The sequence below is a fragment of the Pan troglodytes genome, chromosome 3, assembly GCF_028858775.2.
Source record: "Pan troglodytes isolate AG18354 chromosome 3, NHGRI_mPanTro3-v2.0_pri, whole genome shotgun sequence".
NCBI classification, from domain to species: Eukaryota; Metazoa; Chordata; class Mammalia; order Primates; family Hominidae; genus Pan; species Pan troglodytes.
The window spans coordinates 7172705-7195242 of NC_072401.2; the positions used below are offsets into that span (position 1 = coordinate 7172705).

The 22538-nt window shown below is 41.2% G+C and overlaps 1 protein-coding gene across 10 annotated transcripts in view; it reads left to right on the forward strand.

The window, feature by feature from the left end:
* The window catches only part of KIAA0232, a 100561-nt gene that overhangs the window by 64671 nt on the left and 13352 nt on the right, over positions 1–22538 (forward strand). For 5 of the 10 annotated variants that reach the window (XM_016951266.4, XM_016951269.4, XM_054682744.2 and 2 more), the window contains 4 exons: positions 9997–10063; positions 11259–11340; positions 13737–17019; positions 19028–19099. In XM_016951266.4, coding sequence (XP_016806755.1) covers positions 9997–10063; positions 11259–11340; positions 13737–17019; positions 19028–19099 — 3504 coding nt within the window. Of the gene's footprint in view, positions 1–8573; positions 8733–9996; positions 10064–11258; positions 11341–13736; positions 17020–19027; positions 19100–22538 lie in introns of those variants that run through there. The other 5 variants (XM_016951268.4, XM_016951270.4, XM_063809346.1 and 2 more) reach the window with 3 other exon arrangements.

Here is a 22538-nt window from a genome sequence, read left to right on the forward strand (position 1 = left end):
TGACTATTATGTGTGTGTGTGACACATGTGACCATGCGTGTATGTGACTATTATAGTTACAATGTGAACTGTTTCTATAAAAGCATCCATAGTTACCAGACTGTTCACTGGTGTCATGGTTTAAGGAGAATGGCTTACTTCTCTGGCTCCACTTACATACTTGTGATACTACACCATGCCTCCACTTTATCCTTGTAACAAGTTGTACCCCACATTATGGCACTTCTCTTGGCCTGCTCAGCTCATTATTTTATGAGAGACATTGCCAAAACAGAAGGGCAATTCAGTTGTGTCAGAATTTAATTTTATACATTGATTAAAATTTGGCTGTCCCCGTGTAAAAGTTGGCAGAGCAGTTGGTGAATATTTCTCCAGGGAATCATGACCTTTGATGGGCTTTATTGGTTTTTAGGTCCCAGCTGAAAACTGCCTTGGCTAATTCCCTTTCATTTACATATGCAAATAACATGCAAGTTTTCGATAAAATGTTTTGCATATGCTTTGATTGCAGTTAGTAATGGGGTCTGTAAAGAGGAATGGTATTGTGAATCAGCCATAGGCAATTCAGCCCTCCTCCAGATGCATATTTTTTAGGTGATTATTATCCTAAGCTGTCTGTTTCATTCCTGTTATGACTGGACCTGGCATATACCTGGTATTTGTTAAATATATGCAAACCACTCTTCATTTCCCCCTTAAAAAAAAAACTACTTATATTTGTTTTATTTTTATTGAGCCACTTAAAACTGAATCAAAGCTAGTACTTTATCTCCCACTTTGAGGATGGTTAGAAGATTAGAAACTTAATGAGGCCCTGTTTGAGGAGTAAATAAAGTTAAAATGCAATAACTCTTTCATAATACCATTCTTTTGGGGTGTTAGTTTTGAAGGTAACAGCACTGCAGCTTACCCTGGGGAGCTGACCAGTCCTATTGTTATTTAAAGAGCCTTAGAGGACTTACACCCTAAGTAGAGTAGAGTCTTAACATTCACTTGCTTATATTCTCAATTGAGCTAAGTCTACCAGTAAAATTCTTTTTGCCAGTAAAAGTACAGAGTACAACTTAGTATTTTGTATATGCATTATTTATATGCTGTACAGGGTTATATCTACAGAAAACCATGTAAAGTATGTCACGGCAGTGTTTACCTTCAAGGTTAATTTTGACCATATACAATTGGCCCTTCATACCCATGAGTTCTACATCTGTGGAGGTAACCAACAGTGGATCAAAAATATTTGGAAAAAAATGGATGATTGTGTCTGTGCTGAACACATATAGACTTTTTTCCTGGCATTCCCTAAAAAATACAGTATGACAACTACACCCATAGCATTTACATTGTATTAGGTATTACTTGTCATTTAGAAATAATTTAAAACAAACAGGAGGACGTGTGTAGGTTATATGCAAATATTATGCCATTTTATATAAGGAACTTGAACATCCACAGATTTTGGTATCCTCAGGGGGTCCTGGAAGCGACCCAATATAGGGATGACTATATACTGTGTCTTGACACATGGACTGTTGAACCCAACCTTTTCTGGGTAATACTAAGAGCATCAATACAATGATAACATTTATTGAGCACTTAAAATGTGTAAGGTGCCTGTCTGAATACATTATGTACATTGCAGGAAGTGATGCTGTGCTCTCTCTACAGACCAGAACCCCCTGAGAAGAAGCCAGTGATTACAAAAGCTGAGAGTGCTCACAGTTGTTGTGTGATCACAGCCAGTCCTGCCTGAGGAAGCCTAAGTCCTATGTCTTTGGGTATATAGATGGCAGTGGAGCTGGAGCATTTGAGGACACACGGGCCATGCTAGGGACTTGGGCTTTTCCCCTGAGCAGCTGTGAAGTGTTAGGGTTTGGAGAGGAGTAGTGCAACCTGATTTACTTGCCAGTCAGATGCTGATCAGACCATACTGGTTGCTGCACTGAGACTAACTAAACACGGTGAGTGAGCTGTGCTGGAGGGACAGAGGGCAGATTGTGAGCACCCAGTGAAGATGCAGTTGCAGGGGTCCAGAAGGCAGATGGCTGGGGGATTCTGCATCTGTTTTCGAAGATGGGACTGTCAGGATTAGATGTGGGGTAGAGATAAGGGGAGGAGACAAGGAAGACAGCCAAGGGTTTTGATCTGAGCAACTGCAAGAATATAATTCCTGGCCCGGCACAGTGGCTCATGCCTGTAATCCCAGCACTTTGGGAGGCAGGCAGGTCACTTGACGTCAGGAGTTTGAGATCAGCCTCGCCAACATGGCAAAAACCTGTCTCTACTAAAAATATAAAAATTAACCGGACGTGGTGGCGCCCACCCATAATCCCAGCTACCTGGGAGGCTGAGACAGGAGAATCACTTGAACCCAGGAGGCGGAGGTTCCCGTGAGCTGAGATCGTGCCACTGCACTGCAGCCTGGGCAACAGAGCAAGACTCCATCTCAAACAAACAAAGAAAAAATTAGCCGGATGTGGTGGTGCATGCCTGTAGTCCCAGCTACTCAGGAGGCTGAGGTGGGAAAATTGCTTGAACCAGGCGGTGGAGCCAAGATCACGCCACTGCACTCCAGCCCAGGTGACAGAGCGAGACTCGGTCTCCAAAAAAAAAAAAAAGTAATTTCTATTTACTAAGGAAAAGGAACCTAAGGAAGGAACATCTTTGTGGTATGAATAAGGATTAACATATGAGATGCCTCCTAGGAGACAGCTAAATGGAGATTTTTGAACAGGCAGCTGAATAAACTGAATATGCATGTCTAGGGTTGGTGGGGTAGAGTGGTTTATGAGGACCAGGCAAGAAATAGCCCATTTTCTTTTTGTTAATCTAGCCCAGATCTTCTGATATCTTTTTAGAAAAGGTAGAAAATTGGGATTTTTTAACAGGAAGTTTTCTGATCTTTCAAATGTTGAAAAGTGAGAATATGAGAGCAGACACAGAAGTGGAAGGGGCTGCTGTAAAAATCTGAGAAGGAGGCACTATAAAATAGACATGCGTGGGGTTAGGGGCTGGGGTATGAAAACAGATTAAGAGTTTGAGGACCAGAAAGGGCCAAATGATGGCCCAGTGAATCCCTGTGTGCCCACTGAAGTTGAAGAAGCCAGGTGTTGGGGGCCCAGCTGGAGACCCATGTACGCTTTCCTAATGACTTTCCTGGTCATCCCTCTCAGGTCACCATCATACCCCGCTTGGTGTTTGTCTTTCCCATGCTTATTTTCGTATGTTTACTAAATACTGTTTGAAGGTGTACACAAATACAGCATGATTTTGCATGTTCTTAAACTTTCTATAAATTATACCATACTCTATATATTTTTGTAACTTCTTTTAGTTAAAAATTTTAAAATTTTATCTATATTGATAACATGATCTTATAATGTCTTCATTCTTCGTTCCTAAATAGTTGTCCATTGTGAACTATGTAACACTGTTTGTTCTCCTGGTAATGGGCCTTTCAATTGCTTCTCATTTTGGGCTATTATAAAGAAAGTAGAAAGGAACATTCTTTTTTTTTTTTAGACGGAGTCTCGCTCTGTGCCAGGCTGGGGTGCAGTGGCGTTATCTCAGTCAGCTCACTGCAGCCTCTTCCTCCTGGGTTCAAGCGATTCTCTGCCTCAGCCTCCCGAGTAGCTGGGACTACAGGCGCATGCCACCACGCCCAGCTAATTTTTGTATTCTTAGTAGAGACGGGATTTCACCATGTTGGCCAGGATGGTCTCGATCTCTTGACCTCGTGATCCGCCCACCTCGGCCTCCCAAAGTGCTGAGATTACAGGCGTGAGCCACCATGCTCGGCCGAAAGGAACATTCTTACCTGCTTATCCTTGTGCGTATGTACAGTACTTTTTCTTGCATGTATACTTAGGCATCAGATTCCTTGACTGAAGTCAGTGTTTTTTTGTAACTGTCAGCCTTATAGACTGGAGTATTTGATGAAAGCTATGGCCCTAACCAGAATGTTATACTTAAACTTTTCTTATATGAATTACTTTGTTACATGCCCATTAGTGGCCTCCTTAAGAGTTCATCCTTCCTAGATTAAAAATAACTGGTCTAAGTTGTGACTGTTCTTCTTAATTGAACCATGAAGTGAAACAAGTAGTATCCAGACATTCAGCTCATAGCTTTCTGAGCTTCTGTAGCCAAATATCCTTCAGGAAGTTTACTTGTTAGATATCTAAAGGGAAAAGAAACTGCCATCTCCATATGAAAGTAAGAAACAGGACTTTTTTGCATATCATAAAAAATAGGGTTTGCCTGGGTGCGATGGCTCATGCCTGTAATCCCGGCACTTTGAGAAGCTGAGGCGGGTGGGTCGCTTGAGCCTGGCAGTTTGAAACCAGTTTGAGATGGGGTTTTGCAGAAACTACATCTCTGAAAAAAAAAAAACAAAAAAAAAAGCCAAGTGTGGTGGCACACGCCTGAGTCCCCAGCTACTTGGGAGGCTGAGAAGGTGGGAGCAACACGTGAGTCCTGGAGGTCAAGGATATGGTGAGCTGTGATCGTACCACTGCACTCCAGCCTGGGTGACAGAGCAAGATCCTATCTCAAAAATTAAAAAAAAAAAAAAAAAGCGGGGAGGGGTTTGCCTGAATCAGTAAGGTGCTATAATGAACTAAGAAAATTGAAGGACTTAAATCAAGTTGAAGTATTTTCCTCTTTTTGTAAAATGATGAAATGGAGGCTCAGAAGTTAAATAACTTGTCCAGCTTCACACAGCACAGCAGGTCTCATAAGTCCAGATCGTGTTCCCTTTATGTTACATCACCCTGCTAAAGAGCGGGGTTACCTTTTTCTAAGCCTCGATTGATCACATTATTTAATTATTATAACAGTTTGATATCCTCTATTTTTTGTTGAAAACTTTAACCTTCTTTTTTTTTCAGCATTCTAAAGAGTATATAATCTGTGCCCTAGGTCATGTTTGAAGATATTTATCCATTGGCTACTTCTCTCCTACTCTGTATCATTTTCTAGAGAGCAAATGTGCGTGAGAGCTGGAGACAGGCCAATTTTTTAGACCATTCCGTGTTCAAGGATAGGAATCACAGCTCTCATACAGGGGCCTTGGCAGAAACAGCTTTTTATTTAGAGGAGTTTTTTTTCACTTTGTATTGCTTCTCTGGCTATTGAAGGCATGAGTTTGTGACCCCTGGCACATATTCTCAGTCTTCTCAGTTGGTGCTCTTTTGCTTATTTGCTTAACATTAATTTAATTCTAAATTTTAAAAAGGTTTTTAAAACTTCCAGTCATTAAAGTATGGAATTGATCCTTTGCTTTCCAGTGAAACAATTACTATGATCACCAGTAGTCATTCTATCAGTATCTAGTTGGGTTTCCTACCACTAATCTTCCAACTCTGCTTTAAAGCTAAAGACTAAGATCTGAAAAACTGTAAAAGAGCTCCATGTGCAGGGCTGGGCTGAAAATAGGAGTGTTTGAAAGCCTGTGCTTCAGTTATTGCTACATGACTAAGTACCCCAAAACTTAGTGGCTTGAAACAACTATTTACCCACAATTCTGTGAGTTAGCTAGGGCTCAGCTGGGAGGTTCTTCTGCTGTTCTTGCTTGGGGTCTGTGATGGCAGGTGGAGCTGAAACATCCAGGATTGCTTTCCTCATGTGACTGGTGCTTCAGCAAGCATGGCTGGGAGCTGTGACCTTTCCCCACATGGCAGATGGAGAACACTCAGAAGGTAGCATTCCAGGAGGGCATCTGTCACACTCGGCAACATCTTACTGTGAAACCCAGTCACTGTGGGAGGGGCCCAACCTAGGGGCAAGTGCTGGGAGGCACAGTTCATTGGGGGCACCAGAGTAACAGCCTTTCCTCTGACAGTTACTTTCTGGAGAGATTAAGTAGACAGGTTCTGGACTTTGGGATACTAAGCACCCCTGAGGCAAAGCATGAGACACCATAATGAAAATTGGGGACTGACTGATTCCCCCATCCCTTTCTGGTGCCTGACTGACAAATAGGTTTATCTTCCAAAGATAGAAGTGTGGAAGATTTCTTAACGAGGAAGAGGTTGCTGGAAAGAAGAAACATTTGAGGGACGAGATGATCCTTTAAAAATTATAACCATGATAATAGAAATGAAAAACTCAATAGACGGTTTGGAAGGCAGCTCTGGAAATCTTCCAGAAAGTAGAACAAAAAGATGAAGAAATGGTAAACAGGTGACAAAAGAAATTAGGGGACCAGTATAGGAAATTCAGTAACCAGCTATTAGGAAATGTGTCCATAATACTAGCACCCTTTTCCAGATGTAGAAACTGAGGCTTTGATAGGTAAATGATTTATGTAGGGTCATGTGGTTAACCCTGGGGTGAAATTTAGAACCAGATCTCTTTGACTCCATTGAGCCATGTGCCAATGGAACAGGCAGTTAACACTGAGTATCATGTAGGTTAGTGATCACACTATGGCGGCACCTGTCCAGCATTTAGGGAATATCCAGTCTAAATGAACCCTCCATAAAAGAGAAACCTGTAAGATGATTAATATGGCACAGAAACCTTTGAGTATGGAGAGGAGAGATGAGGCAGAATAAGTCAAATTGCCTTTCTTTTACTTTACACTTAATAACTAAGGTCCAAGTTGAGAAGGATGGGGAAGTATGGAGAAGATGGAGAAATACTGGAAATGTTGTAGGGATGGGAAGTGATAGGAATTTGTCAGGGAACAAATAAGACCCTCATGAAGTAATAGGACACCAGTTGCTGTGTTTGACCAAGGCTCAGTCTCCATCATCATTTAACTCTTCAACCCCACCCCACAGCCAGGAGCAGAGAGTGTAGCAGTAGCAAGAACCTAGCGTTGGTCAGAGAGAGAAGGAGCAGGCCATGAAGTCCAGGGAGAATCCAGAGGGGTTTTGGTGGTATGCATTAGGTTAATTACCTTTTTACTCCTCCAACCTCAAAATCAAATCATAGCAAAAATTAAAGACATTTTTGAAGTGATGAATCAAAAAACAAGATTGTAGAAAATTAAAGACGTACAAAATCTAGAAATGACACCAACATTTAAGTGACTAAGGTGACAGGGACTCTGGATTCCTCACATGTGTCATGTTAGCTTTTTTTTACTGAATCTTGGGAGGGAAGTGGTGGCATTCTTGGGTCCAGAAAGAGGAAGTGGCACACATGCCCTTTGCTGCCCAGTGAATGTAGCAGGGCAAGAATTCAGACCCAGGCCAGCATGACTCCAAGCCCCAAACCCAAATACATTCCACTGAGTCCTCTTCTCAGAGAAATTAGAGTGATTATCATGTAAATCTCAGGAGGACAGGGGTCCTCATAACCATTTGTTCACTGGGTGCGTGAATGAGCCAGTGCATGGTAAACTTGTGGCTGGCTGGCCATGCATTCTGAGGGTTGCTCACTGAGCGTGTCCTGAAACTTGCCAGTGTCTGTATGTGGCTCGCCACTTTGCAGGTTTGGAGTACTGTAATTTGAATTTTAGAGTGCTCTTAACGGTTTGCAGAGTGTTTTACATGTGTTGGATACTGGAAGATGGGTGGATATTATCCATTTTACAGTTAGGAAAAGCAATTCATGAGTTCAGTGGTGGAATGGTAGCATTTTTTTCACCTATAGCTTGTGCTTCCTTAGAGTTGTTATTAAGATATAACTTAATCTTTCTTTGTTTTTTAAGATACTATAGGCTCTCAAAATATTATTGAATGGCCTTATGGATATGCTATGCTACTGAAATTTGATTATTAGTATTTTCTAATGGTTTATATAATTGGGAAAGTGAATAAAAATTTCTCATTAAAACTGTAAATTAACACTTTGGAACACCTGCCAGGAGACAACAAAGGGTGATGACAGCTTCTGCTGTGCCTCTATGCTTCCCAGCTTGCTGTGATGGTGACCCAGGGTTCTCATGATTTTTTAATTTTTAATTTTTTATTTTTTTTTATTTTTTTGAGACCGTGTCTCGCTCTGTTGCCCAGGCTGGAGTGCAATGACGCGATCTCAGCTCACTGCAACCTCCACCTCCTGGGTTCAAGCAGTTCTCCTGCCTCAGCCTCCCAAGTAGCTAAGATTACAGGTGCCTGCCACCACGCCCAGCTAATTTTTTTGTATTTTTAGTAGAAACGGGGTTTCACCATGTTCGCCAGGCTAGTCTTGAACTCCTGACCTCAAGTGATCCACCCACCTTGGCCTCCCAACGTGCTGGGATTACAGGTGTGAGCCGCTGCGCCCAGCTGATTTTTTAAAAAAATATATAAGATGCTACAGGTAGTCAAGAAAAGAACAGAAAAACCTGGTTGGTAGAGCTTGCTTTTACACAGAGAGTAAAGAGTAAGCTCTTATTTTGCTGTTTAAACATGAGAGCAAAAAAAATATATGTTTATATATGACAGCAAATATATATATATCACTCATATAGTATACATATTTACTCATATATTAATAAATATATGTGTGTATATGTAATTAATTTCTAAGACAAAGCATGAAAAAATACGTAGTCACTAGGTTGTAATGACCATTCTGATTAAATGGGACCCCATTTTAGAGTATTGGAAGACGTTTAATAAGTGATCCCTAGAGGTTCAGTGTTCTGCATTGCGAGACTAGCCCTAGGTTTAGAAACCTAGTGACATAGGCTTGCTGTACAGAACAGTATGCAGCGTGTCAGCTGACACTGGTGTTGGTTTCACGATCCGAAGGAAATGGAATATAATTGCCGTCCTTGTCACACCTTGAGCATTATGGTAAGCAGGTGCTTTCTGGTGCAACTGTTTGTGGTTGAACAGTGTTTATGACTAATATCTGCCATGGTTTTTAAGAGTGTTTTTAAAGGAAAGGGCAACTCTTGTCTGGCCTATTTTTCTATCTTCCTATTAAAAGCTGTGGTATGACGTGGACAGAATGTAACTCTAGATGTTTACAGTTAACTGTTTTCATTGTAATCTGTTTCTTGCTACTCAAACTGTGTAACCATGGGATTTCTTATGTAGGATATCTATAATATTTGTGCTGAGTCATTTTGAGTTAAGTGAATGGGGTAAAGTTCTATTTTTAGCCCGTCAAGGCCTAGTGAGGGCACTGGCTTAGCAGAACTCTCCGTCACGCGCATCTGTTTGGGTTATGCCCACCAATAAGGACTTGATTCCAGTTTAAATAGGACTTTGGTCACTGAATAAATCTAAAGTTTCTGAGAAATACATTGACTTTTTTTGTCCACTGTAAAAAAATTTTTTTTTCTTCCTGTGAGAAATTGAGACTCTTAAAAGTTAAAGTCTACTAATGAAAGATTATTTGCTTGTGCCTGTTTTCAACATTCATTTTTCTTTAAAGGTTGACTCTTATTTTTACCCTCCCAAATCCAGACTCTTCTATGTACTCTCCTTAAATTTTAAACTCCCAAGCTTTGTACAGAAGTCGATAATCTGGTCCAGATGCTGAAAAGAAGACAAAGCTTTCACATTTGCAATATTGGCTTCATTTTCTGGACTTCTGTTGTTTTAATCATGAGTGTTCATGTTTCTTTAAAACAGAAAAAAAAAAATCACCTTGTTTTTTTCAGGGTGTGAGCTCCTAGAGAACTAAGATGAGGTTTTGTGATTTTCCTTTGTTTTAAGTCTGGTATAAGATCTCGCTCACATAAATATTTAATACTCTTTTTGATGGTGACTGACTTTTGGTCGTATGATGGACATTTAGGCCCTTAAATCTGCCCCATGAGCAAGATGACACACCTTTGGAAAAACAGAAGCTATTCTGGGAGGTACATGAATATGTTCACATTTTATCACTAAGTTTCATTTAATATGCCTTATTAGTAATAAGCATGTATACCAATTTGTATCTACAAACCTATAATTTTTAAACTGTAGTATTCACGTAAATATTGGTAATATATTTATTTTGGAATGTGGATGATTTGTAAAACCTGTGTATTAAAACAAAAGTATACAAATACCTGATTTGTACATACCTGGCTGTAACCTAATGTGTCTTTTTGTTGTCATGCAGAGCTCTGGTATCGAGACTTTAGTGGAGGAGCTCTGCTCCAGACTGAAAGACCTTCAGAGTAAGCAAGGTGAGGTCAAAAGCACTGTGCGCACACAAGCCAGGATTACATCCCTGAGGAATCTGGATTGGGGAAAATCTTAGAATTGATCAGAAAAGAAAACAACCAGAACAAAGTCTTTGTGTCCAGTGTGTGTCACTAGGCCAGCCTCATGCTCCATCTGCAGCTCTGTTAGTGGCTTCAGTGTCAGTCCCAGCAGTCACTCATAGAGATTCCTGCAACCAAGGGAGGGACTTAGTCCACAGGTGCCCTCAGAGATAGGAAACACTTCATGGTTTTCTGTTTTTTGGGTTTTTTAAATTGTCGTTGGCTTCAAGTTGAAGCTCAGAGATCAGGAACAATATTGTCTCTTTCCTTTCCCCATCCTTGCCCCTCTGTTAATATCTGCCTGTTGATGTTAAGACTGCTAAATTACGACATTAAATTAAGATGTTAAGACATGAATTACTTCAGGTTTGGAAGGGACTTCTGTTTTGACTCAGCTTTTTTGGAAACACAGACTTGGCAAGCTTATTTAGTTATTTCGATATATGAATCCTCCTCATACTTTTTCTAACTTGTTTGCAATCCCTAAGAACGAGACCTTCATATTAAGGGTGAGGATCCTTGTTTCCTTGCCCTCTTTATGGTCATTTTGCTGCCCACCAAGCCTTGAGCCTGCCTCTTAAGGGCACAGTTGATTTGTAACCTAAGGCAGTATCCTAGGCTAAACTAAGGGATAGCCCTTTTTTCCTGTTTCAGTTGAAATAGCCCTTGCTCACCTACATGTTAAGTAATAGAGCAAATTGTAATAAAGAATATTCTTTACAGATTAGTTTTGGTCAAGATGAGTCAATGTAAAGTCTATGAGTGTAGAATTTTGTGAGAAAATAGTTTTGGAATCTAAACAGATGTTCTGTCCTTCTGGTCTAATTAATAAGTACACAGGGGACTTCAGTCTCTTAATTAAGTGCCTCTAGAGCACTGTATCAGCGACGAGATGAACAACTCTCACCTCTTGGCCTAATGCTAATGTGGTTTAATCGGAGAATTCCCTCTGGCACACTGAAAAAATAGATTTTTATTAAAAAGATCGGTATTGAGTTTGCCTTTTAAGCACCAAAGTCTCTATTTCTTGTTAAAATTAGTTGAGAAACTTTGAAATACATTAGCATTTATTAACTAGATATAAGACAAATCTTTCTTAATTTTTGTTTCATAACAGAAGAGAAGATTCACAAAAAGTTAGAGGGGTCTCCCTCTCCAGAGGCAGAATTATCCCCTCCAGCAAAGGATCAAGTGGAAATGTATGTAAGATTGTATTCGGTAATAAAGTGTGCATTTGTTAAAATCAAATGAATAACTGCTACATGGTTTCCGTTTTCTGTTTGTCATCTTGTTTAGTTTCATTATATATAATGTAAGAAACATTTATCGAGCGCTTATATGCTTGACACTGAGAATTCAAAGGTGAAATAAGATGGTTCTGTCCTTGGTGTTCATATTCAATATTTGTGGAACAAATGAGTGAAACATAGAAGGTTATTATTTGCTAAGTCTATGTATGTACTATTACCTTTAATATTCACAACAGCCCTTTGAGACAGCTGTGAGAAATTAGGATTATCAGCCGGGCACAGTGGCTCATGTCAGTAATCCCAACACTTTGGGAAGCCAAGGCAGGTGGATCACCTGAGGTCCGGAGTTTGAGACCAGCCTGGTCAACATGGTGAAACCCTGTCTCAAATATTAGTTGAGCATGGTGGTACATGCCTGTAATCCCAGCTACTCAGGAGACTGAGGCAGGAGAATTGCTGGAACCCGGGAGGCAGAGGTTGCAGTGAGCTGAGACTGTGCCATTGCACTCCAGCCTGGACGACAGAGCGAGACTCTGTCTTATTTAAAAAAAAAAAAAAAAAAAAAAACAAGAAAGAAAAGAAATGATTATCCATGTTCGCAAGCAAGAACACTGAGTTCCCACTGTTTACTGCAGAGGGAACATAGGCAATCCTTGACCTGCCAAACCTGCTTCCTAAAGATACTTTTATTTTTTTCTTCGTAAATAATTAGTCTTAAAATAATCTGCATTATAAACAGACTTCCCTATTATACATTTTATTTTAATCTTTCGAACCTCTGAAACCTAAGAAAAAAATAGCATTTCCTTGGTTTGTATAGACCTGTATTGTCCAGCACAGTAGCTGCAAGCCATGTGTGACTACTGAGCACTTGAAATGGGGCTGGTTCAAACCGTGATGCGCTGTCAGTGGACAATTCTCATTGGATTTCAAAGACTATATATAAAAAAAATGTAAAGTATTAAACATTTTAAAGTATCGATTACATGTTGAAATAATATCAGGAGTTTAGTTAATATATTACTGGAGTGCATTTCACCTATTTCTTATGTTTTTAATGTGCCTACTAGAACACTTAAAATTACATATGAAGCTCAAAATATGTTTCTGTTGGTCAACTCTGACATAGACTGAGAAAGAGAATCAAGTTCAGGCCCTTTGAAAACATGGCCTTTTACCACTTCATGTGTGACCTTGAGCGTTGCCTCTGAAACAACAGTCCCCAGTAGCCAATGTGACTTTAAATTCTGCCCTTTGCAATCTGTTCTGCTCTGAAATCTTCAGTGGCCCCCAGTTTCCTAGCAAATCAAAAATACTTTCTCATTTTCAAGCCCCCTGAAACCAGCCTCCCTGGCTTTTTCTACGCTGCATTTCTAGTGATCACAGCTCTAATTAGTTTTCCATTCTGTGAGCATAACATGTGTGTCTTTGTGTCCTCACACAGGCTCTCAGGCCTCACAGGTAGTACTCACTAAACCTGTGGAATAAATCTGGAATTTCAAGGCTCAGTTGTGGCCCACTTTAATTGTTGTAGGCCTCACCGACATCCTCTTTCTGAATACTTGAATGTGATCATTCCTACCCTTTCTGAGGGCCTGCTTCAATGCCAGGCAGTATGCTAGCAGTTACGTAAGAAGCTGCTGTTCCAACTCATTTTGCATATTAATTCCTTTACTCCTCACAACCCTGAGAGGTAAATATTACTAGCTCTATTTTGTAGGTGAGGAAACTGAGCTATGGAGAGGTTAAGTAACATGCCTAAGGTCACACAGCTAGTAAAGCAGGCAGAGCCAGGATTTGACCTCAGAGAATGTGACTTCAGAGCTCATACTCTTGACTGATTGCTACCGAGCTTTTTAACTGCATATATTTTCAACGCTCACAGTAACTTTGGGAGGTAAGTCATAGGATCACCATTTTGCAGTTGAGGAAATAGTCTGAAGCAGTAAATAATGAGCTTAAAGTCGCAAGCAATAGTGACTTAGCTGAGATTCAAATTCAGATAATGTTTACTGAAGAGACTGCATTCTTTCTTCTACTATTTGTCCTTTTTGACTTCTTAATTAAAATGCAAACTTTGAAGATAAAGACTGTCATCTTACATATTTTCTCAGTAATCTTACAGTGCGTGTCACAGTGCTGAGCAAAATGGTGCTTGATGCATGGGACTAATCTTAAGCATATTTTACTGTATTATAAATTATTGTAAAGTTAATGATTCTTGGATGATGTGAATGTTGACACTACTAAAATGAAATATTCCATTCTTCTGGTTGGTAATGTTGTTTTACTGTATCTAAAAAATCTGCATACTCGTGTTTTGAAGTCTTTCCTCTGTTTTTCAGGTACTATGAAGCATTTCCACCACTTTCTGAGAAACCAGTTTGCCTGCAAGAAATCATGACTGTGTGGAACAAGTCTAAAGTCTGTTCTTACTCTAGCTCTTCTTCATCATCCACAGCCCCACCAGCTAGCACAGATACTTCCTCTCCTAAGGACTGCAACAGTGAAAGTGAAGTCACCAAGGAAAGAAGCAGTGAAGTACCCACCACTGTGCATGAGAAAACCCAGAGCAAAAGCAAAAACGAGAAGGAAAACAAATTTAGTAATGGCACAATTGAAGAAAAGCCTGCTTTGTACAAAAAGCAAATCCGACATAAACCTGAAGGAAAGATTCGCCCTCGCTCATGGTCTTCTGGCTCCAGTGAAGCAGGCTCAAGTTCCAGTGGGAATCAGGGAGAATTAAAAGCATCCATGAAGTATGTTAAAGTAAGACACAAGGCACGAGAGATTCGAAACAAAAAAGGGCGGAATGGGCAAAGCAGGCTTTCTTTGAAGCACGGTGAAAAGGCTGAAAGGAACATTCATACTGGAAGTAGTAGCAGTAGCAGCAGTGGTTCTGTCAAACAGCTGTGCAAGCGGGGTAAGAGACCTTTAAAAGAAATAGGGAGAAAAGATCCTGGGAGCACTGAAGGAAAAGACCTGTACATGGAGAACAGAAAGGACACAGAGTATAAAGAGGAGCCCTTGTGGTACACCGAGCCAATTGCTGAATATTTTGTTCCTCTGAGCAGAAAAAGTAAACTAGAGACCACATACCGAAACAGACAGGATACAAGTGATCTGACATCAGAGGCAGTGGAAGAATTGTCTGAATCAGTGCATGGTCTTTGTATCAGCAACAATAATCTTCATAAAACATACCTCGCAGCAGGTACTTTCATTGATGGTCATTTTGTAGAAATGCCTGCAGTTATAAATGAGGATATTGACCTCACTGGGACCTCATTATGTTCTCTACCAGAGGACAATAAATACCTGGATGATATTCATCTATCAGAATTAACGCACTTCTATGAAGTGGATATTGATCAATCCATGTTGGATCCTGGTGCCTCAGAAACAATGCAAGGAGAAAGTCGGATTTTGAATATGATTCGACAGAAAAGCAAAGAGAACACAGATTTTGAGGCAGAATGTTGCATAGTGTTAGATGGTATGGAGTTGCAAGGGGAACGTGCAATATGGACAGATTCTACCAGCTCCGTAGGTGCTGAGGGCTTATTCCTGCAGGACCTTGGCAATCTGGCTCAGTTTTGGGAGTGCTGTTCATCCAGCTCCGGTGATGCTGATGGGGAGAGTTTTGGAGGAGACTCTCCAGTTAGACTCTCTCCCATCTTAGACAGCACAGTGCTCAATTCACACCTGCTTGCTGGCAATCAAGAGCTCTTTTCAGATATTAATGAAGGATCTGGTATAAACTCTTGTTTTTCAGTGTTTGAAGTGCAATGCAGTAATTCTGTTTTACCATTTTCTTTTGAAACACTCAACTTGGGAAATGAAAATACAGATTCTAGTGCTAATATGCTTGGGAAAACACAGTCTAGATTGCTAATATGGACCAAAAATAGTGCCTTTGAAGAAAATGAACACTGTTCTAATCTTTCAACAAGAACTTGTAGTCCATGGTCCCATTCAGAAGAAACACGTTCAGACAATGAAACATTAAATATTCAGTTTGAAGAATCCACACAGTTTAATGCCGAAGATATTAATTATGTAGTTCCTAGAGTCTCGTCAAATTATGTAGATGAAGAACTTCTAGATTTTTTGCAAGATGAAACTTGCCAGCAAAACAGTAGAACTTTAGGTGAGATTCCTACATTAGTTTTCAAAAAAACATCTAAACTAGAATCCGTCTGTGGTATTCAGCTAGAACAAAAAACAGAAAACAAAAATTTTGAAACTACACAAGTATGTAATGAAAGTCCACATGGAGATGGCTACAGCTCAGGGGTTATTAAAGACATTTGGACAAAGATGGCAGACACAAATTCTGTGGCTACAGTAGAAATAGAAAGAACTGATGCTGAGTTGTTTTCGGCAGATGTAAATAACTACTGCTGCTGTCTAGATGCTGAAGCTGAACTGGAGACCCTTCAGGAGCCTGATAAGGCTGTGCGGAGGTCAGAGTACCATCTGTGGGAGGGACAGAAAGAGAGCCTGGAGAAAAGAGCATTTGCTTCTAGTGAGCTATCAAACGTGGATGGTGGTGATTATACAACACCCTCTAAACCCTGGGATGTAGCCCAAGATAAAGAAAACACATTCATTCTTGGAGGAGTTTATGGAGAACTCAAAACCTTCAATAGTGATGGGGAATGGGCAGTCGTACCACCTAGTCACACAAAAGGAAGTCTGTTACAGTGTGCAGCTTCTGATGTTGTGACGATAGCTGGTACAGATGTCTTTATGACCCCAGGAAACAGTTTTGCTCCTGGGCACAGGCAGTTATGGAAACCCTTCGTGTCATTTGAACAGAATGATCAGCCGAAGAGTGGGGAAAATGGGTTAAATAAGGGATTTTCTTTTATCTTCCATGAAGACTTACTAGGAGCTTGTGGCAACTTTCAAGTCGAAGATCCTGGACTTGAATACTCATTTTCTTCCTTTGACTTAAGCAATCCATTTTCACAAGTTCTTCATGTAGAATGCTCATTTGAACCTGAAGGGATTGCATCTTTCAGCCCCAGTTTTAAACCGAAATCAATCCTCTGTTCTGATTCAGACAGTGAAGTGTTTCACCCCAGGATATGTGGTGTTGACAGAACACAATACAGGGCTATTCGGATCTCTCCTCGGACTCACTTTCGCCCAATTTCTGCATCCGAACTGTCCCCAGGAGGAGGAAGCGAGTCAGAATTTGAATCTGAGAAAGATGAAGCAAATATTCCCATTCCTTCTCAAGTTGATATATTTGAAGATCCGCAGGCAGATCTCAAACCTCTGGAAGAAGATGCAGAGAAAGAAGGCCATTACTATGGAAAATCAGAGCTTGAGTCTGGAAAATTCCTTCCCAGGTTAAAAAAATCTGGGATGGAAAAGAGTGCTCAGACATCACTGGATTCCCAGGAGGAATCAACTGGGATTCTGTCAGTAGGAAAGCAAAATCAGTGTTTGGAATGTAGCATGAATGAATCCCTGGAAATAGATTTAGAAAGCTCAGAAGCAAATTGTAAAATAATGGCACAATGCGAGGAAGAAATTAATAATTTTTGTGGTTGCAAAGCAGGTTGTCAGTTTCCTGCTTATGAAGATAATCCAGTTTCTTCGGGACAGCTGGAAGAGGTATGTGTCTGCGTGTTGGTATTTGACAAAAGGATTTGATCAGAGTTTAACCCAAGAACAGACATGCCAGTCAATGAAAGATAGGGTTAAATTATTGGGAAATTAGCTTAAATGTCTTAAAACTTAAATTGTTCTAATTTTACGTGTAAGGGCTTAAAATGGATTTGATATTTATAAATTTGAACTAGACAGTAGAGTTTTTCTGGAGAGAAAAAGCTTTTAAAAATCACAGGATGTAAGATTCCTATGTGTTGTCTTAAGATGCATGTTATTGGCCGGGTGCAGTGGCTCACGCCTGTAATCCCAGCACTTTGGGAGGCCGAAGTGGGTGGATCATTTGAGGTCAGGAGTTCAAGACCAGCTTGGCCAACATGGTGAGACCCCGTCTCTACTAAAAATACAAAAATTACCCAGGCGTGGTGGCAGGCACCTGTAATCCCAGCTACTTGGGAGGCTGAGGCAGGAGAATCACTTGAACCCGAGAGGCAAAGGTTGCAGTGAGCCGAGATCGTGTTCTGCACTCCAGCCTGGGTGACAGGGTGAGACTCCATCTCAAAAAAAAAAAAAAAAAAAAAAAAAAAATACATGTATTATGCTTAAAGCAAAAACCTAACATGAAAGTGTTCTAACATTCAAAGTTGATGAATCAGGAAGTGGCTGCTATTAAAGTGTAGCAAGCCTGTCTAACTGACTCTTAGAAGTTGATCACTTTATCAAAACTTGTGTTTTACATATAAAACAAATTATATCTCTATGGAGTTCTCAAAAATACATTGTGGTACATGTAGAAATTCACCCACAGCCCAAATGCAACAAAATTTCTTCCACAGAACCTATATAGATGTATCTTGCTTTATACAAAGTACATATTCCAGAAGCTATGTGGATTATATGTTAAGGCTATGGAATGAGGATCACATTAAGTTGTGTTAATGAGAGTCATTGTACCCCTCCACTGTATGCCCAAGAAATGGCTTGAGGTTAAACTGATTGTGCAAGAAATAACACTTAAGACAATAAACTGTTTCACAAAAAAAGCACAGCGGTCTGCCCATTTTTCCACTGTTTTCGATATGTGAGTGCCTAGCCTTTCTCCAGAAACAGCTTATTTAATTTTGTTTTTGTTTTGTTTTGGGGACAGAGTCTCGCTCTGTCGCCCAGGCTTGAGTGCAGTGGTGCGATCTCAGCTCACTGCAACCTCCACCTCCCAGGTTCAAGTGATTCTCCTGCCTCAGCCTCCCAAGTAGCTGGGATTAAAGGCATGCGCCACCACGCCCGGCTAATTATTTGTAGTTTTAGTAGAGACGGGGTTTTACCAGGTTGGCCAGGCTGGTCTTGAACTCCTAACTTCAAGTGATCCACCTGCCTTGGCCTCCCAAAGTGTTGGGATTACAGGCATGAGCCACCGCATCCGGCCCAGCTTATTGAAAAAAAGAGATGGAGGTGTTTAGAAGCCATGCCACCTGTGGCCAGAGAGCAGATGAGTGTTGCACTTCCTCCCAACTGTCCTGCACACCCTACCCACCATTGCACATCCAAATCCTACCCATACCATGAGACTTATTTCATATACCACCTCCTTCACTGACACTTTCCCTAATTCCCTCTCTCCCCTGCTCCAGCCCCACTCTGCATCAGAATTAATTTTGCCCCTCTGTTAATTTTCATGCACTTTATGCCTCTTTTTGATTGCATTTTCCATTTCTCATGAGTTATTTATATCCTGGACTATAAGCTCCTTGTGGCTGTGGACCATGCCTTACTTATTTGTCGCATCAGAGTGCCCAGGTGTGGGACTGCTTGCCTGTGATTCTAGGAAGCCCCCAGGCGACTTGAGAGGCACTGCTCTAATCAGCTACCTAGAGACCCGCAGAGGATGAATTTAATCCCATTGAAACACTGCTAAGAAAAAACCCAATAATATTGTTAGCCTTTATCTGTTTGTTTATTGCCCCATTTTTCATCCTTAAATATTCCTTTATGTACTTTGTATTTCACCTGGTTCCAGATTGGGAAGAAAGAAAAAGAGGAAAGAAGCAAGATTCTACATCATACCACTACCATATTCCTTCGCTTTCTAGTATGTTGATGTATTTATGTGTTATCAGAATTCCGGGTTTCCTTGAAAGGTCTTAGCTGCCAAAAAAATTCCCAGAGGACATTTTGGGATTGTCTGATAGTTTAGATGTTGTCAGCACTGCTCTCTTGGCAGCATTGTTATACTTTAGAAGCCAGGTTGAAACTTACTTCATAGATTCATCTGAGATGTGGAGGAGGCTGAGTGACCTGAAGGGACAGTTTGGGGCCAGCCTGGGACTAGAACCTGCATCTTTCTGTTCTGTCACATTGCTTGGTCAGTCTGAAGGGTGCTTTTAAGAGGATGTGCTTCCGGCCCTTTTCCTGAGTCAGTACAGTCTTCAGAAAGCAATCTGGGAGGTCTGTTTAAAGATCAGTAGAACCCCATCTGTTTCAGACCTAGATGATGAAAGTGTAGGATTTCCGATAGAACTGGTGTCTAAGAGCATGAAAATAATATGATTATTTTCAAAAGTTTAGTTCAATTCAGCAAACATTTAGTGAGTACCTGTTTACATGCCTGTTGCTAAAGTAGGTGTCCTGGATGAATAAGACTTTGTCCTTGCCCATACAGAATTCAGCGTAGTGAAGATGACCGACTTGTACCATGTTACTTATTTTAACTGAAATAGGTAATTTATTCATATGGTTCAAATTCAGAAGTTACAAGTGTATATGTACATACACAGTGAAAGGTTTCCTCCCCAGCAGCAACCACTAGTGTGAGTTCTGATGTATTCTCCAAGGATATTTTTTGCGCGTATAAACAAGTAAATGTTCACATGTATTTCTTCCTATTTTTTCTTTTTGCTGAAATGGTACTTTATTGTAATCACCCTTCCTTTTTTTATTTTCTGCACACTATTCCATTGTATGGATATACCGTAATCTACCTAGTCAGTTCTTTACGTTTTAGGGCATTTGACCAGTGCAGTTTTAGGTGCTGTAGGTAGAATGGTGGACGGGAGCACAGAATGCTGTGGGAACCTGCAGGAGAACCCTTCCAGCCTGTGAAGGTTGAGGTAGGTTTCTTGAGCATATCTGAGTGTCCAGAGTTAGAAGGACGGAGGCAGGGCAGTCCAGGCAGAAGGAACAGCAGAAGCAAGGGTAAAGAGATTTGAATCTGCTGATGTGTGCAGGGCAGCTGTGAACAGGGATCTCACGGTCTCTGGAGTATAAGCCATACGGTTAAGAGTAGCACAGATGAAGCACAGTGTGCCTTGGTATCTGGACATACATTTGTGGTGAAAATGTTCTTGTCGTTTCCTTGGTTGCCAACTTAGTACCAAGTACCTTGAGGCACAGAAAATAAGCAAAAGGCTTACTTGCTGTCTTCAGGGAATTTCAGTCCACTCAGGAGAGGAGCTCACTGTGCTGTGGAGGTCAGCAGGTCTGGAGGGACAGGAAGGCTCTGATGAGTAAAGAAGGAGTGAGGGTCAGGGGTCATCCTGGTGATGTGCCACCCGGCCCATCTATGTAGAGGCTTCTGTCACCACTGTCCTACTGGATGCCCATGTAGACCTCATGCGGTAGGTTATTTTCCCCACTTCTAAAGACACATAGGCTCTGAGAGGTGAGACAGCTGCCCCAGATCCCAGTGTGGGGGACAGGCAAAGCATTTTCCACCACTCTGCACCTCTGTGAACTGAGGAAGACTTACACCAGCAGTTCTGTGTCTCTTGTTTGTCTCTGTTGCACTCAGTATCTCTTCATTGATGTTTCATTTCTTCCTTCCCAGAGAACAAGGTACATGGAAGTCTTGCTTTTCCTGGTGTGACCCAAATGAGAGCTGATTGTGGCAAAGGGGCAAGATTCCCAGAGTAAAACTAAAACCAAGCACCTTTCTCTTTATCCATGCTAGGAGTATTCTGTGAGAATTTACAGCTGTGAAGCCTTTGTTTCCTTCACCCAGCTTCCACCTTCTGAAGAATTTCTCAATTTCACATCTGTTGCTAAAAACATCTCTGGTTAGGCTTTTTGGATTAAGTTTATGTCTTCTTTTCACTGTTTCATTCATTCATCAAGTATTTCTTATGTACCTGCTCGGCCAGGTACTATTCTTGGTGCTGGGAATAAGTAACAAAGCTCTTGGTGCTGGTGGAGTCACATCCCACCTTGGGGAGCTGACAATAAACATGTTAAGTTATATAGTGTGTTACAATATAAATGCTATTGGAAAGGAGGATCGCTGGACGAGGGGCATTGGGTTTGGAAGTGATGGCAGGAGTTTGCTGTGTTATGGGCGGTGTGAGAGCAGGCTTCCTCGCCAAGGTGCAATTTAAGGAAATACTTAGAGGTAAGAGAGTGAGCTGAGAGGATGCCTGGCAGGAAAGGGAGGGCAGCACCGAGGCCGCTGCTGTGCCTGCCTGTCCATGACAGCGACCTTCTGATCTGCTTTCAGCTTCCTCCATTGTCTCCTCATTCTTTTCATTCCCAGCTACAGCAGAAGTTGAATTAATACATTCGATGATGTATTAGATGAATATAGCATGATCCAGCCTAAAAGTTATAAATGAGTGGAGAGATGTCATAACAAGATGCATATTCCTTGAATATGTTTAGTATAAAACGGGACAAATAAGTCCCTGCCATAGGAATTGACATTCAAATGGAGGATGCAGAAAAAAGACTCCGAAATTTATGGTAGAAACTGGTGTGCCCTTCACAGTGGTTTCAGCAAGAGAGAGAAGAAATGATGTATGAGATAGTCAGAGACTGTTGGCCTGGCGGAAACTTTTCTTCACGTCAGCAGACACTGAGTATCTGCTTTGTGCGGGGCCCCATACTTGGGGATGCAAAGATGAGGAAGACGTGGTCCCGCCCCTCAGGAAGCTTACAGTCGGGTTCTGCTGGAATCTAAACTCGTCTTGGTTCATGCTGCCCCTGCTCCCAGGTTCCTGGCCCCTCTAGCCTGCTTTCCCTGACCTGTCCCATCCCCCACCATGAACTCACTCCCTTTCTTGATCTTAATCCTCAAGAAAGGATGAAAAGATAAGCAGTGTATTTAAACTGATCATTCCTGCAAAGAGCTTTTTCTTTCTCAAATAAGAACCTGTTAACCTCTAAATCCATTTATCTTCAATAGCGCCTTAGGGAGGTGATGGAGAGAGTTCTGGCTGGGGCATCTTCCTTGCTCCCCCTGAGTAGCACTAAGTAATCTCACAGGACAGGCAAGGCCTTTCTGAAGAGGTCTTAGAGTGCAGGGAATTGCATGACAGGTGCTGTTAGCCACCTTGGAAGAACTGCAGGCCTTGCGTGGTGCCACCTTGTTTGCGGGAAGCCCAGCCCTGTCCGTTCCCCTGGCCCCAGCATCTGTTTATCTAATAGCAGTACCAATTTTTATTGTTAGGATAAGTTGTAGGAGAAATTAGCAAAGGTTAACTGACTGCTGTGGGTAGACAGTACAATTCTTCTTCAGTTTTTGACTTAGGAGTGTTTCCGAA